We start from the raw sequence: 16,581 nt of genomic DNA, 5'->3' as shown, positions 1-16,581 counted from the left end.
AAAACTACAGACACAGTCCACTGTCACATGACATTAAAAAAAAGGATCGGTAATCACTATCTGTGAGTACTTTAAAAAAAAGTATCGGTACTTGTACTCAGTCTTAAAAAAGTGGTATCGGTGCAACCCTAATTATCAGCGGTCTCCCAAAGCCCAAAAAAATAAGACACTCAGACCGAGGGGGCAGCAGGGAAGACAGTAACGACTACAAGGGAGTGAAGATGGGAATTGTTAAGCCGTCAGCGCTGCCTGAAAGGAAGGCAAACCCAAAGGTAAGTCTGCCATAATGTGCAGGTATGTCATTCATACTTGGCAGGAATTGGGCTGCTCAGCCACACGACAGTTCAGCTTCAAGAAAAAAATAAGACAAAAAGGAAATAGGACTTGCACAATGTATAAAACTGGAACTGATGTTTTCAGAACAATTGGCCATGTACAGTCAGGTATATAAATATTGGGACATCGACACAATTCTAATCTTTTTGGCTCTATACACCACCACAATGGATTTGAAATGAAACAAACAAGATGTGCTTTAACTGCAGACTTTCAGCTTTAATTTGAGGGTATTTACATCCAAATCAGGTGAACGATGTAGGAAGCTGTTCCATGGCCAGGTGTGTGTTATTCCCTCATTATCCCATTTTCAAGGAGCAGATAAAAGGTCCAGAGTTCATTTCAAGTGTGCTATTTAAATTTGGAATCTGTTGCTGTCAACTCTCAATATGAGATCCAAAGAGCTGTCACTATCAGTGAAGCAAGTCATCATTAGGTTGAAAAAACAAAACAAACCCATCAGAGAGATAGCAAAAGCATTAGGTGTGGCCAAATCAACTGTTTGGAACATCCTTAGAAAGAAAGAATGCACCAGTGAGCTCAGCAACACCAAAGGACCCGGAAGACAACAGAAAACAACTGTGGTGGATGACCGAAGAATTCTTTCCCTGGTGAAGAAAACACCCTTCACAACAGTTGGCCAGATCAAGAACACTCTCCAGAAGGTAGGTGTATGTGTGTCAAAGTCAACAATCAAGAGAAGACTTCACCAGAGTGAATAGAAAGGGTTCACCACAAGATCTAAACCATTGGTGAGCCTCAAAAACAGGAAGGCCAGATTAGAGTTTGCCAAACAACATCTAAAACAGCCTTCACAGTTCTGGAACAACATCCTATGGACAGATGAGACCAAGATCAACTTTTATCAGAGTGATGGGAAGAGAAGAGTATAGAGAAGGAAAGGAACTGCTCATGATCCAAAGCATACCACCTCATCAGTGAAGCATGGTGGTGCTAGTGTCATGGCGTGGGCATGTATGGCTGCCAATTGAACTGGTTCTCTTGTATTTATTGATGATGTGACTGCTAACAAAAGCAGCAGGATGAATTTTGAAGTGTTTCGGGCAATATTATCTGCTCATATTCAGCAAAATGCTTCAGAACTGTGGGAGGCACATATACAAACTGTTGTCATTCCTACTCCGTTCACCTGATTTGGATGTAAATACCCTCAAATTAAAGCTGAATGTCTGCAGTTAAAGCACATCTTGTTTGTTTCATTTCAAATCCATTGTGGTGGTGTATAGAGCCAAAAAGATTAGAATTGTGTCAATGTCCCAATATTTATGGACCTGACTGTACAATCAAATTTTACCCACTTCAGTTAGCCATTTAGCTACATCTTATCTTGATAAAAAAATAATATTCTGGAACCAACAAAAATATTAAGAATTTTAGGAAAATGACAAAAAAAAAAAAAGCCTGCTAAGAGTGCAGAGACCAGCTTGCTAGCATATTGATTCTATTACAATAGTGCTGCACATGAGTTATCACATGATATGCTAAAGTTGTAGCAATGCAAAGGAGGATTAGAAAAAAGGAAGTGGTCTGGAAATGTGTTTGGTAGAAGGCATTAGAAATTTCATCAGCACAACAGTAAATAGAGAAGATAAGTGTCAAGTAGAGACATTCCCTCTGCATAACACAGATATTCAATGTCAGCATACAATAGCTGCCATAGGTGAGAGACAGTAGCACAGCAAAAAGAGAACATCTAAAATAAAAGTGTAGTAAAAGTGTAGTAAAAGTGTAGGTTTTCAACAGAATAGTAGCATGGTGGATAGTGGCAATATTGTTTTGTATTATATTATGAGTATTATATTCTTGTTTTGTATTGTTTTATTAGCTTCATTAGTTACTAAAGATAGTGAGAGTAATACAGTAGTCAGTGGGTTAAAAACAACCCAAAACTCAAGCATACTCCGATCACAATCATAAAAAGCACAAAAGTAGTGCACATTACATAACCCAAGAACTTAGATCAGCCCTTTAGTCCACTGTGGTTTAGAAGAAGATGACGTTTTATTGTGCATTGAGTTTATCACTTTTTTAACATGTTCCTGCACCCCGGTCTGTTTTATCTTTGATGCTCTGATTACAATCCCTAATGTGTGTTGCAAGCTGTAAATACAGAACATTTATTGGGCCCACAGTAGATGACAAAGGAAGGTGCAGGTACCTTCTGGTTATATTGGTTAAAATTTAAGGTGTACAGTAAGTTCAGATTTACAAAAAAGCATAGTATGTTGTCCTACGTGGGTATAGCAACATAGTGTGCTAAACCTACCTACCAGCTAGGGCTCCCTTTCTGATTCTATTGTGATTTTACCTACTGCACTATGCTGTTTACTGGTCTCAGGCACTTTAAAATTCCCATTCCCCATAGTCTCCCCTTCTGGAGAGGGGATAAAAACAAGAAAAACGCTGTCTTGAACTTGTGATAAAGGACAGTAGAAGGAGGTATACTTACTTCATAAGGCTGGTATTCTTCTTACTAAATGGTCCTGTTATCTTGAAGAGAAGTTCAACTGCTCCATTTTTGCCGAGGTACACAGCATTCACAGCTAGAATGAACAACACTTATATGAACAAGACTGAATATTAGCTTTAGTATTTTTTATTCTATACACAATATATATGTTTACACCTAGTAAACAATGTCTACTTTCTGCAATAATGCTTAGTTAGTATTACCTCTTACAGCCACTGTGAGACAATACACCAAATAAGGAGAAGACCATCTGACTTTGTTAAACCAAAAGATTTTTCTTAACCACTTGAGCTTTGGAAGGTTTTACTTCCTTCATGACCAGGCCATTTTTTGCTGCCAAGTGAAATTGATAAATTTTTTTCACACTAAAAGAGCTTTCTTTTGGTGGTATTTGATCACCACTGGGGTTTTTATTTTTTACTATATAAATGAAAAGAGGCTGAAAAACCCACAATATTTTCTACTTTCTCTTATAAAACATATCCAATAAAAATCAAATTTCTTCAAAATCTTAGGCCAAAATGTATTCTGCTACAAATCTTTGGTAATTAAAAAAAAAATACTAGGTGTAGATTAATTGGTTTGTGTAACAGTTGTAGCAACAAACTATGGTATATATATATGTATAGATCTGAAGATTGATTAATCCTGACATACTGACGGCCTATCCAATTTCTTCAGGCCCTTAAAATGCCAGGAAAGTACAAATACCCCCAAATGACCCCTTTCTGGAAAGTAGACAGTCCAAGGTATTTAGAAAGAGGCATGGTACGTTTTTTTTGTCACAACTTTTTGGGAAAAGAATGTAAATAAAATAGGTTTTTTTTGCCACTTTTTTTTTTTTTACATGCTGTCACCAGTGCAGTACAGCATCATCATATAACTGGTGATGCAGTGATCAGGGATGCTGACTGGTGACAACTAGGGATGAGCTTCGCGTTCAACTCGAACATCGTCTGTTTGATCGTTCGCCGAATTGCGAATGATATGGGCCGTTCGCGCCAAATTCGTGTGGCGCCTCACAGCCCGTAATTCACTGCGACATCGCAGTGCATTGCTGGCTGATGATTGGCCAAGCATGCACTATGACCCGCATGCTTGGCCAATCACAGCGCCGTCAGTAGAGAGAGCTGTAATTGGCCAAAGCCAGGGTGGCTTTGGCCAATTATGGCTCAGGGGGTTTAGAACACGCCCCACACTATATAAGGCCGCCTACATGGCGGCCCTGTATAGTGTGTTCCGGCGTGCTTAGAGAGAGAGAGAGACAGTGTCATTTCATTTGAGTTAGATAGATTAGGCAGGACAGTCAGTCAGTTAGCTGCACTTACAGTGTATTGTGTATATCTATGCATCCCAGGTGTTGTGTGTGTATATATATATATATATATATATACACACTGTATTCAGTTTAGCTAGATCCGTTCCTGTTATCTTCCTACTGGCAGGCAGGCTTGTCTTGTTACAGTATTTACAGCTACCTGAAGAAAATTGCTGTTGTTCTTTTGATCCTATTAGTACCACAGTCAGGCAGCTAGACTATTTACAGTTAGGGTAGTGTGTCCTCCTCACAGTGTTCAGTTAAAGCTACAAGTTAGTTTAGTGTGACCTCTGCACAGTGTTCAGCTAAAGCTACAAGTTAGGGTAGTGCGTCCTCCTCACAGTGTTCAGTTAAAGCTACAAGTTAGCTTAGTGTGACCTCTGTACAGTGTTCAGCTAAAGCTACAAGTTAGGGTAGTGCGTCCTCCTCACAGTGTTCAGCTAAAGCTACAAGTTAGTGTAGTGCGTCCTCCTCACAGTGTTCAGCTAAAACTACAAGTTAGTGTAGTGTAGTGTGACCTCTGCACAGTGTTCAGCTAAAGCTACAAGTTAGTGTAGTGCTTCCTCCTCACAGTGTTCAGCTAAAACTACAAGTTAGTGTAGTGCGACCTCTGCACAGTGTTCAGCTAAAGCTACAAGTTAGTGTAGTGTGTCCTCTGAACAGTGTTCAGCTAAAGCTACAAGTTAGTGTAGTGCGTCCTCACAGTGTTCAGCTAAAACTACAAGTTAGTTTTTTGCAAGCTCTGCACAATGTTCAGCTAAAGCTACCTGAAGAAGGTTGGTGGTGTTTTCCTGATCCTATCACTACCACAGGCAGCTAAATAAGCTACAAGTTCGTTTTTTTGCGAGCTCTGCACAGTGTTCAGCTAAAACTACAAGTTAGTGTAGTGCGAGCTCTGCACAGTGTTCAGCTAAAGCTACCTGTAGAAGGTTGGTGGTGTTTTCCTGACCCTATCACTACCGCAGGCAGCTAAATAAGCTACAAGTCAGTTTTTTGCGAGCTCTGCACAGTGTTCACCTAAAGCTACCTGTAGAAGGTTGGTGGTGTTTTCCTGATCCTATCACTACCGCAGGCAGCTAAATAAGCTACAAGTTATTTTTTTGTGAGCTCTGCACAGTGTTCAGCTAAAGCTATCTGTAGAAGGTTGGTGGTGTTCTCATACTACAGGCAGGCAGTTGATTTTGCTAGCTGCAATATCAGTATATATATATAAATATATATTATATAGATATCCCAGCTTAGTGCAGCTACAGGCCATTAGTATGTCTGGAAGGCCAACAAGGAGAGGCAGACAGTCACAAGCCAATAAAAGAGGGCAAGCAAGCTCTGTGTCTAGAGGCAACAGTGCTGGTCGTGGAGATGGTGCATCCTCATCAGCACGTGGCCGTGGGACTCGCTTGGCCTTTTTTTTCGACAGCTGGCCGTGTTGAGCCGCAACATGCTTAAGACTTGGTTGAGTGGATGACCAAGCCATCCTCATCCTCCTCATACTCTCTCACGCATGCTCAGGGTGCTTTGTCTGGCAAAGCAGCTGCCAACGTGGCCTCTTCCCTCGGCTCAATGGCATCAGTGACTCCTTCCCTAGCCCCACCATGTCCTCCTGAGCAGTCCCTCGAACTTTTTGACCACAGTGTTGGGTACATGCTCCAGGAGGATGCCCAGCGTTTAGAAGGCTCTGATGATGATACTGAGCTAGATGAAGGCAGTAATGTGAGCACGGACAGAGGGGGTGCCCAAGAAGGACAGCAATCTGGCAGTCATGCTCCCCCTGCTGCAGCATACTGCCAGGTTTGCTCCAGTGATGAGGAGGGAGGGGATGATGAGGTCACTCACTCAACGTGGGTGCCTGATAGGAGTGAGGAGGAGGAGGCACATCACCAACGAGGCAGGATGCCCTCCACGGGCCAGCCTAAGGGCAGCACACTGACTGAATCACACCCCAAAGCTCCGCATGTGCAGGGCACTGCTGTCTCTGCGCGTTATTCCAAAAGTTCTTTGGTGTGGGCCTTTTTTGAGACGAGTGCATCAGATCGCACCGCTGCTATTTGCAACATATGTCTCAAGCGTTGCCAAAACATCTCCCGCTTGGGCACCACATGCCTGACCAGACATATGTTGACCTGCCATGCAGTTCGTTGGCAAGCGTATCTAAAAGACCCACATTAAAGAACAAAGAGGACCTCTCCTTGCTCCTCATCAGCTGAGCTCTCCAACCACACTATACCTTCAGTCCTCTCTGAGACCTGCACTGAAAGAAATGAAGGTGTAGAATTAGGTGTGTCACAGCCAAGTACTTGTGGGCAATCTGCTTTCGGTACACCAACGTCAGATTGTACCAGGCAAATTTCCCTGCCCCAGCTGCTGCACCGCCGAAAGAAGTTCACTCCCAGCCATCCACATGCCCAGTGGTTGAATGCTAGCTTGGCAAAATTGCTAGCACTTCAACTGCTGCCTTTTCAGTTGGTAGACTCTGCCCCCTTCCCTGAGTTTGTGGAATGTGCGGTTCCTCAGTGGCAGATACCCAAACGCCACTTTTTCTCACGGAAGGCGATTCTGGCTCTCTACCGGCATGTGGAAGGCAATGTCCATGCCTCGCTGGACAGGGCGGTCAGCGGTAAGGTGCATATTACCGCTGACTCATGGTCCAGCAGGCATGGACAGGGACGTTACCCAAGTTTCACCATGCATTGGGTGACTCTGCTGGCAGCTGGGAAGGATGCAGGACAAGGTGCAGTAGTGTTGGAGGTTGTTCCACCACCACGCCTCCAAAATGCCACTACTAATGATTGCGACACACCTCTCTTCTCCACCCCCTCCTCTTCTTCTTCCTCCATGGCCTCTTCCTGTGCTTTGTCCTCGGAACCAGCGGTGCTCTGTAGCCGTTCAAGGGGCTACGCAAGTATGCAGGCCAAAAGATGCCATGCGGTGCTTGAGCTGGTGTGCTTGGGGGACAGGAGCCACACTGAGACAGAGGTTCTGTCAGCTCTGCAGGGGCAGGTTCAGAGATGGTTGACGCCACGCCAACTTAAGGCAGGAATGGTGGTTTGCGACAATGGCACCAACCTCCTCTCTGCCCTCCGACAGGGACAAATGACCCATGTGCCCTGTTTGGCTCACATCCTTAACTTGGTGGTGCAGCAGTTCTTGGGCAGGTACCCGGGCTTACAGGATGTCCTGAGGCAGGCCAGGAAAGTCTGTGTGCATTTCCGCCGGTCATATAATGCCAGTGCTCGGCTGGCAGACCTCCAAAAGGAGTTTAACCTGCCCAAGAACCGCCTAATCTGTGACATGCCCACCAGGTGGAACTCAACGTTGGCCATGCTGCAGCGGCTGCACACGCAGCAGAGGGCCATCAATGAGTACCTGTGCGACTATGGCACCAGGACAGGGTCAGGGGAGCTTGTTTTTTTTTCCACACGCCAGTGGGCCATGATCAGGGATGCATGCACTGTCCTGTCACCATTTGAGGAGGTCACGAGGATGGTGAGCAGTGACAGTGCATGCATCAGTGACACTTTCCCCCTTGTCCACCTGTTGGAGCACACGCTGCGTGGAATAATGGACAGGGCACTTGAGGAAGAACAGAGGCAGGAAGAGGAGGACTTCCTTAGCGCTCAAGGCCCCCTTTATCCAGACAGTGTTCCTGCGTGCCCGCCAATCACACAGGAAGAGGACGAGGAGGAGGATTGTGTCAGTATGGAGGTGGAGCCTGGCACTCAGCATCAGCAGCAGTCTTTAAGGGATCAGTCCCAAGAAACACATGGCCTTGTACGTGGCTGGTTGGAGGTGGCTGCGGACCATGTCATCCTTAGTGACCCAGAGGACTCCGGACCGAATGCCTCAGCAAACCTACGCTGCATGGCCTCCCTGATCCTGCAAAGTCTGCATAAGGATCCTCGTATTCGTGGTATCAAGGAGAAGGACCAATACTGGCTGGCAACCCTCCTTGATCCACGTTACAAGGCTAAGGTTGCGGACCTTATCTTGCCATCGCAGAGAGAGCAGAGGATGAAACATCTTCGGGAGGCCTTGCAGTAAGGTCTGTGCAACGCGTTCCCGGAGACTGGGAGGATACAAACTCCTGTTTCTGGACAACGTGTTGCTGAGGCTTCGGTCAGTCAAAGAAGGAGCGGTGGAGAATGTGACCGTCTGACCGATGCGTTCAGACAATTTTTTAGTCTGCAGCCCCAAGGTATGATCGGTTCCAGCAACCATCGCCAGCGTCTGTTTTTACATGGTGCGGGATTACCTAGGGGCAACATCTGACTTGGACACCTTTCCCACCGAAAATCCACTGGGTTACTGGGTCTTGAGGATGGATCACTGGCCAGAGTTTGCACAATATGCAATTGAGCTACTTGCCTGTCCTGCATCCAGCGTTCTTTCGGAACGCACATTCAGTGCTGCTGGAGGCTTTGTAACCGATCACAGGGTGCGTCTGTCCACCGACTCGGTCGATCGACTGACCTTCATAAAAATGAATCAGTCTTGGATCACCACCAGCTACCAAGCACCTGATGCTGATGTAACCGAATAATTTTTTTTGAAATCTCAGATCCCTTCAAAGACTGCCTATGCTGATGCTAAATGACTATCCTGAGTAATTATCCTCTTCCTCCTCAATGATCACGCTGATAGCTTGTAAGAACATTTTTGGTTCTGGGCGCCGCCACCAGTGCCTGGGCGTGTAATTACAATTTTTGATGCAATACTTTGCAGCAGGGCTCGTTCCTGCGTTCCAACTAGAGTATCTGTGAGGGGTTGCAGTGTTGTGGCACCAGCACCAGTGCCTAAGGCCCAATTTTTCAGCCCCTGTTCAACAGGGGCATGTAATTACAATTCTTGATCTAATATTTCACAGCAGGGCTCGTTTCTGCGCCCACCAAGAGCGAGTGAGGACTTACAGTGTTGTGGCACCAGCACCACCACCACCACCAAAGGCCAAATTTTTCTGCCTCTGTCTAACAGGGGCATGTAATTACAATTCTTGATCTAATATTTCACAGCAGGGCCCTGTGAGGGCTTACAGTGTTGTGGCCACAACAACACCTAAGGTCCAAATTTCTGCTGAGTATATAGGGCAGGCCCCTACTTTCAAACATCCAACTTACAAACGACTACTACTTGCAAACGGAAGGAGACAACAGGAAGTGAGATGAAATCTACCCCTAGGAAGGAAAATTCTCTCCTGTAAGAGTTAATATGGGAAAAACATTTCTCCTTTCCACTGATGCTTTATCACCAATCCTTGTTTCACAAAAAAACCCAAATTTTCAAAAAACATTTGTCACTGGGACAAAAAGTGAGGTGAAATCTTCTGAAGAGGAGCACAGGCAGCAAACAAATGTCACAAGGGTGATAACCCTTCCCTATGTTTTCCAAAAAGCTTAAAATAGATTTTTTGGCTGGAGCTAAACACGTTAAAAATGTACCAGTTCAAAATTACAAACAGATTCTACTTAACAACAAACCTACAGTCCCTATCTTGTTTGCACCGCCTGTATACTGCTGTTCAGAGCCTGTATACTGCTGTTTCCTTTTTTAATTTGGGTGCGGGGTTCCCCTTAATATCCATACAAGCCCCAAAGGGCCTGGTAATGGACTGGGGGGTACCCATGCCGTTTGTCTCACTGATTTTCATCCATATTGCCAGGACCCGACATTACATTAAAGCCGCAAGCAGTTTTAAATGACTTTTTTTCCTTTAAAAATTACTATTTGTGCACGGGAAACACGCGCCACTTTACAGGCATACTATAGACACCCCCCAGGTACGATATTTAAAGGAATATTTCACTTTTTTTTTTTTCACTTTAAGCATCATTAAAATCACTGCTCCCGAAAAAATGACCGTTTTTAAAAGTTTTTTTTTGCATTGATACATGTCCCCTGGGGCAGGACCCGGGTCCCCAAACCCTTTTTAGGACAATACCATGCAAATTAGCCTTTAAAATGAGCACTTTGATTTCGAACGTTTGAGTCCCATAGACGTCAATGGGGTTCTAACGTTCGTGCAAATTTTCGGTCCGTTCGCAGGTTCTGGTGTGAACCGAACCGGGGGGTGTTCGGCTCATCCCTAGTGACAACGCGTAAAAAAAAAAAAAAATGTTTTTATTCAATTTTTTTTTTAAACTTAGTGATGATCAATAGTTTTAGCTGTCATAAATGGGTTAATCATTTATGAACAGCTTTCTTATGGTTGTGATGTGTTATTGGCTACAGCTAATCACATGACACAGGTAGCCAGGTAACAAGTGATTGCTGTAGGCCAATCACAGATCACAATTGTAATCAAGCTGTTCATTAATGGAAATCCATTCATGACAGTTTGTTTAAATTGGTTTCATGTGATCGATATGACCAATCATAGCGATCACATGATGATGAGCGGCATGCTGCGTGCCCCTAACCCATAACAGGCTGAATCAAGTACATGTACGTGATCCAGCCTGGCCACGCCACCCGCCTACAGTAAATGTACTGTGGGCAGTCGGCAAGTGGTTAAATCAAAGCTAAAGGCAATGTTTTTGTTAGTTTTGGGTAGAGCGGGAGGAATTAGAACACCTGTCAGATTTTCTTTGTTTCCCGTTAGGGGTACTCACTCTCTCTATTTGTCCTGTTTACCATTATCACCGACCAATGAAAGTAAATGAAAATCCCAAATAATGGGCTGTCACCAGAACAGTAATAAAAGGGAAATCTGCCACTGGGAACACAAACTCTGGTGACCCTGGTGACAACCATGGATTCCCTCACTGTGAAGGGATTTCCTCTCACTTCCTGTTTTGGCTATTGGGCAGCAAGCAAAAGGAAAAACTCCTCAATGGGACACAGATGGCAAAAAACAAAACAAAAAGGAGTTAAAAGCTTAAATTACTGTATCCAAAATGAAAAAAAGGTAAGCCTTTAGTTCTATTTTAAGTACAGTTCACTCTGCTGAAGAAAGTTTCTGATTGATTGTCATGGGTTACTGTACTCATCAATAACAACTTTTTATTGAATGAGGCCAAATATTACAAAACAAAAACCTGATTGAACATTAGAAATATGCCTAAACCCAGTCCAATTCAGTTATCCGATCTCCTAATTGGAATAATGTTACAACCACTAATATGTTGCTGGTTTTCTCTGGCGATCGGACAATTTATTACCATTATGAGGCCCCTTTTTTTCTATTTTTGACGCATACTTTTTCCTTTTTTATCTAGCTTTTGTTTTTCTCTTGGACATATTTGGAATGGACCCACTGTGTGGTCCAACCCCATTACTCTGATCTTTATTCGTACCTACGTTGCTGTGTGAGTGTAATAAGGCTTATATTGTCGCTATGCTTGTATTTTCCTTTTTATTGCTTGGAAAGAAAAATTTTATAAAAACGATTGAAACAGAAATATGCCTAAACACAATATACTTTTAAACATAAGTAGTTTGTTTTGTAAATTTTTTTAGAATCTGGAATTTCTTTAGTAATGAGAGGTTGGGAAAAACAACTTCAATCTAAACATTAGTTAAATCTAGCTGCATTTTGTTTGTTAAAGAACTAGATCCAAAACTGCTTACAGTGCTCTGACTCTGTGTAGGAATAATAACAAACTATATTAAGAAGCTGAACTATGCAACAAGAGGATTCTTGTCTTATTCTTGGATACTGAAAATCCCAAGAGCTTCTAAAACTCATCAACATGGATGTGGAATGAATAACATACTGGAAACACAAAATACCTCTTTGTAAGGGATGTATAGGAACTTACAACTACTCCTCCATGTTATTCTATCTAAAAAAAAAAAAAAAATCTGTCCAGTATGCCAAAAATGATATGAATACACCAACACATTCCTATGATTAGGATTCAAACTCGGTTTCATGTATGGAATCCTAAAGAGCACCAGCACATAGCCTAACCAAGCAAAAGATATATTTGTGGAGTGTGGAAAGTACAACATGAAGTTTCATTTGCTGCTCAAGTGCCCGACCCTCATCTTTAAAAGAGACTCCCTTGACCTGAGATATATACGTGTTAGGGCCACCATACATGGCTCAATATTATCTTGTTCAGACCACAGGCTATTCTATCCATGCTAATGCCCTGTACACACAATGTGTGATAGGACCTGGTTGTCGGAAATTCCGACCGTGTGTGGGCTCCATCACACATTTTCCATCGGAATTTCTGACACACAAAGTTTGAAAGCAGGCTATAAAATTTTCCGACAACAAAATCCGTTGTCGGAAATTCCAATCGTGTGTACACAAATCCAATGCACAAAGTGCCACGCATGCTCAGAATAAATTAAGAGACAAAAGCTATTGGCTACTGCCCCGTTTATAGTCCCGACGTACGTGTTTTACGTCACTGCGTTTAGAACGTTAGGATTTTCCGACAACTTTGTGTGACCGTGTGTATGCAAGACAAGTTCGAGCCAACATCCGTCAGAAAAAATCCATGGATTTTGTTGTCGGAATGTCCGATCAATGTCCGATCGTGTGTACGGGGCATAAGAGTGTGAATTGAGGAATCTACATTCTGGGCTATTGTATGCTGGCAGCCACGGCACCAAAGGCTGCCTGACTTCAATGGCACTGCTGAACAGTGAATGCATCTGATATGACGCAGTCGCTGTTCGGCCAATAATTTCATACCCGGTGCAATAGATTTTTAAATAAACTTTGATTGAGGTGGGTGGCGCTTGCCACCATGGTTTGAATTTCTGCTGAATTGACCATAAATTCAAGACATCTATGGGGACCCTTTACTCAAGCTCCTAAAAAAAAAAAAAAATACAGGACAGAGTCAGAAAATCAAGGTAATGTTAGCTCGATTTCAGAAGTAGCTAAAACTGTCGCACAAAAAACAATTCAGCTTACTTATACCGAAAAACAAATCTTTGTCTTGGATAGAGTAGGGAATGAGTAAATTCCTTGCCAGGTTTTTTTTTTTTTTGTTCATACCCCCATTGGAGAGTTTCTCCCCTCACTTCCCATCAGCAAGCGAGATATAATCTCTGCAAATTAGGGGAAAACTTTTCAGACAGTTGTCAGTGAAACAACTATAACAATAGGAATTCAGCAAAGTCTCACAATACTTAATTTTCTTTCACTTTCGGTCCTAGTGACAGAGGTCACCAGGACAAACAGAGTGTGAAGCTACCCAGCAGAGATACAGACAGACAAAAAGAAGCTTGGAATTTCTAAACCCATACCATTCTATCCAAAACAAAAAAACACTTTCAGATACATTTTAGATCAGCTTAAATACAACGTATATCCACCTCTGATTATATATTAGTCTGGATGTCACACCACTTCCTTGATCTCTCTGTCAAAATCGATGGCAGAACTATAAGCCCATCCCCGCATGCCAAGGTCCTAGGTGTTATCCTGGACTCTGAACTCTCCTTTAAGCCCCACGTCCAATCACTGTCCAAATCTTGCTGCCTCAACCTCCGCAACATCTCTAAAATACAGCCTTTTCTAACCAATGACACAACAAAGCTCTTAACTCACTCCCTGGTCTTCTCTCGCCTCGACTACTGCAACTCCCTTTTCACTGGCTTAGCTCTACATAGTCTATCCCCCTTTCAGTCCATCATGAATGCTGCTGCCAGACTCATCAACCTTACCAACCGCTCAGTATCTACTACTCCTCTCTGTCAATCCCTCCACTGGCTTCCGCTCACCCAACAGATTGAATTCAAAATACTGACAACTACTTACAAAGCCATCCACAATTTAGCCCCCAGCTACATCACTAGCCTAGTCTCAAAATACCAACCTAATCATTCTCTTCATTCCTCTCAAGACCTCCTGCTTTCTAGCTCCCTCGTCACCTCCTCCCATGCTCGCCTCCAGGACTTCTCCAGAGCCTCTTCAATCCCATGGAACTAGTTACCCCAATCCGTCCGATTATCTCCTACTCTATTAGCTTTAGGATGATCCCTGAAAACCCTCCTCTTCAGAGAAGCCTATCCTACCCACACCTAACAACTGTATGTCTATTTTCTCCATCAGCTCATCCCCCACAGTTATTACCTTTTGTTTCATTTGACCCTCCCTTCTAGATTGTAAGCTCTAACGAGCAGGGCCCTCTGATCCCTCCTGTATTGAATTGTATTGTAACTGTACTGTCTGCCCTCATGTTGTAAAGCACTGCGCAAACTGTTGGCGCTATATAAATCCTGTATAATAATAAAATAATAATGGCGTTGCGCTTTAACCACTTCAGCCCCGGAAGGATTTACCCCCTTCCTGACCAAGCCCTTTTTTGCAATATGACACTGTGTCACTTTAACTGACAATTGCGCGGTCATGCGACGTCGTACCCAAACAAAATTGACCTCCTTTTTTCCCACAAATAGAGATTTCTTTTGTTGGTATTTGATCACCTCTGCAGTTTTTATTTTTTGCGCTATAAAAAAAAAAGAGTGACAATTTTGAAAAAAAAAGCTATATTTTTTACGTTTTGCTATAATAAATATCCCCCAAAAATGTATAAAAAAAACGAATTTCTTCCACAGTTTAGGCCAATATGTATTCTTCTACATATTTTTGGTTTAAAAAAAAAAAAAATCGCAATAAGCAAAAGTTATCGCGTCTACAAAATAGGGGACAGATTTATGAAATTTTTATTAATGATTTTTTTTATTAGTAACATATCGGACACTTTTGACACTATTTTGGGACCATTGGCATAAAGCGATCAGTGCTATGAAAATGCACCGATTACTGTGTAAATGTCACTGGCAGGGAAGGGGTTGAACAGTAGGGGGCGATCAAGGGGTTAACTGTGTTCCCTCAGCATGTTCTAACTGTAGAGGTGATGGGCTCACTAGAACATGACATAGATCACTGCTCCTGATCACTGGGAGCAGTAGATCCCTGTCATGTTGCTAGGCAGAACAGGGAAATGCCTTGTTTACATCGCCCCGTTCTGCCTCTCCGTGTCACGATCGCAGGCCACCGGTGAACTTCGAGTCCGTGGGCACACTCCTGCGACGCGTGGTGGGCGTGCGTGCACCCACTAGCCCTGGATGACTCATCGACGTACGGGTACGTTGTTTTGCACACCCGTGCCACTTTGCCGACTTATATCGGCGTGAGTCGGTCGGCAAGTGGTTAAAGAGGAAGTAAAGTCTTATTTCTTAATTGTACCTACAGGTAAGCCTATAACAAGGCTTAGCTGTAGGTACTGTGAATACCTCCTAAACTTTCACAGTTTAGGAGATATTCAGAGTGCATGCAGCCGATTACATCATGGGCGCGTGCGCTCTGAAGGTCCTGCTTACTGTGTCAGTGTTCTATCAGATTACCGCTACCCATGAGATTGTGCAACAATAGTGACGTTCTGACAAAAAAAAAAAAAACCTTACTGTGCATGCGCGATGCATTCAAACATACGTTCCATGGCGTGATGCGTTCCACACACTTCATGATCTGAAGGGAAGCGGTATTCTGATAGAACACCCACACATACATCTTACTACACCCAGCTAAGTCTTGAATTTCAGAGTAATTTTAGCAATAAAGTGAGCGTATATAAACAAATATTGCAGATTGACATCTATGATGCTGTTTTGATGTTCTATTTTGAAAGAAGCTGGACACCAGCAGTAGGAAGGTGGCAGAGGCCATGTTGGTACACCCCGCACTGCTCAGCGCTAAACCTTTAGGCTTTCAAAATTAACCATCCAACAGCATTACAGATATCAATATACTATATTTATTTATATACGCTCACTTTATTGATAAAATTACTCTGAGAATCAAGACTTAGCTGGGTGTAGTAAGTTCTCCGCATGGGTGTTCTAGCAGATTACCGCTACCCGTCAGATCATGAAGTGTTTGGAACGTATAGGGCATGCACAGTAAGTATTTTTTTGCTGGAACATCACTTCTGTTGCACAATCTGATGGGTAGCGGTAATCTGATAGAACACTGGCTTCAGAGCCCATGCTGCAAATGGCGGCTCCTGCATGAGAGTGACTTCATTGCGGCTTTGCCCACTCACAGCGCTGGAGCCCGCGAACCCGGAAGAAACACCGGGGAAGTTGTCAGCTGTCTTAGCGGCCCTCTTTTTCTCAGGGTTTACAACCTCTTTAAGCAAAAAAGCTAATGCTTTACAACCGTGTACCTGGGCATTTGGTGTAAACACTGCATTGATGACCAATTCAAGCAAACAGGACATGTCCTGGTGTCTACTGCTCCACACTCATTCTGAATGATTATGCAACATAAAGACGTGTAATCATTTCAGTCAAAATATTTTACAGATATTTTTCGGTAAATTACTCAATACTGAGAATAACCTTGTACAAATAATTCTGTTAGCTGTACAGTGCATCAAAGTCGAGCAAAAATGTTAATCAAGACTTTCTACGCCTTCTATTCATTATTAGCACTGGATACAAGGCCCTTGTACTCTATTCAGATGTATCCACA

At 43.2% G+C, this 16,581-nt stretch overlaps 1 protein-coding gene across 1 annotated transcript in view; it reads right to left on the bottom strand.

The window, feature by feature from the left end:
* The window catches only part of AGTPBP1 (ATP/GTP binding carboxypeptidase 1), a 320,556-nt gene that overhangs the window by 162,812 nt on the left and 141,163 nt on the right, over positions 1-16,581 (bottom strand). The window contains exon 8 of the mRNA XM_073633531.1: positions 2,807-2,900. Within this exon, the coding sequence (XP_073489632.1) occupies positions 2,807-2,900 (94 nt within the window). The remainder of the gene's footprint in view (positions 1-2,806; positions 2,901-16,581) is intronic.

Source organism: Aquarana catesbeiana, linkage group LG01 (genome assembly GCF_042186555.1).
Source record: "Aquarana catesbeiana isolate 2022-GZ linkage group LG01, ASM4218655v1, whole genome shotgun sequence".
NCBI classification, from domain to species: domain Eukaryota; kingdom Metazoa; phylum Chordata; class Amphibia; order Anura; family Ranidae; genus Aquarana; species Aquarana catesbeiana.
Note: the sequence above shows the minus strand (reverse complement) of the source record. Positions and strands in the feature narration are given on the sequence as shown.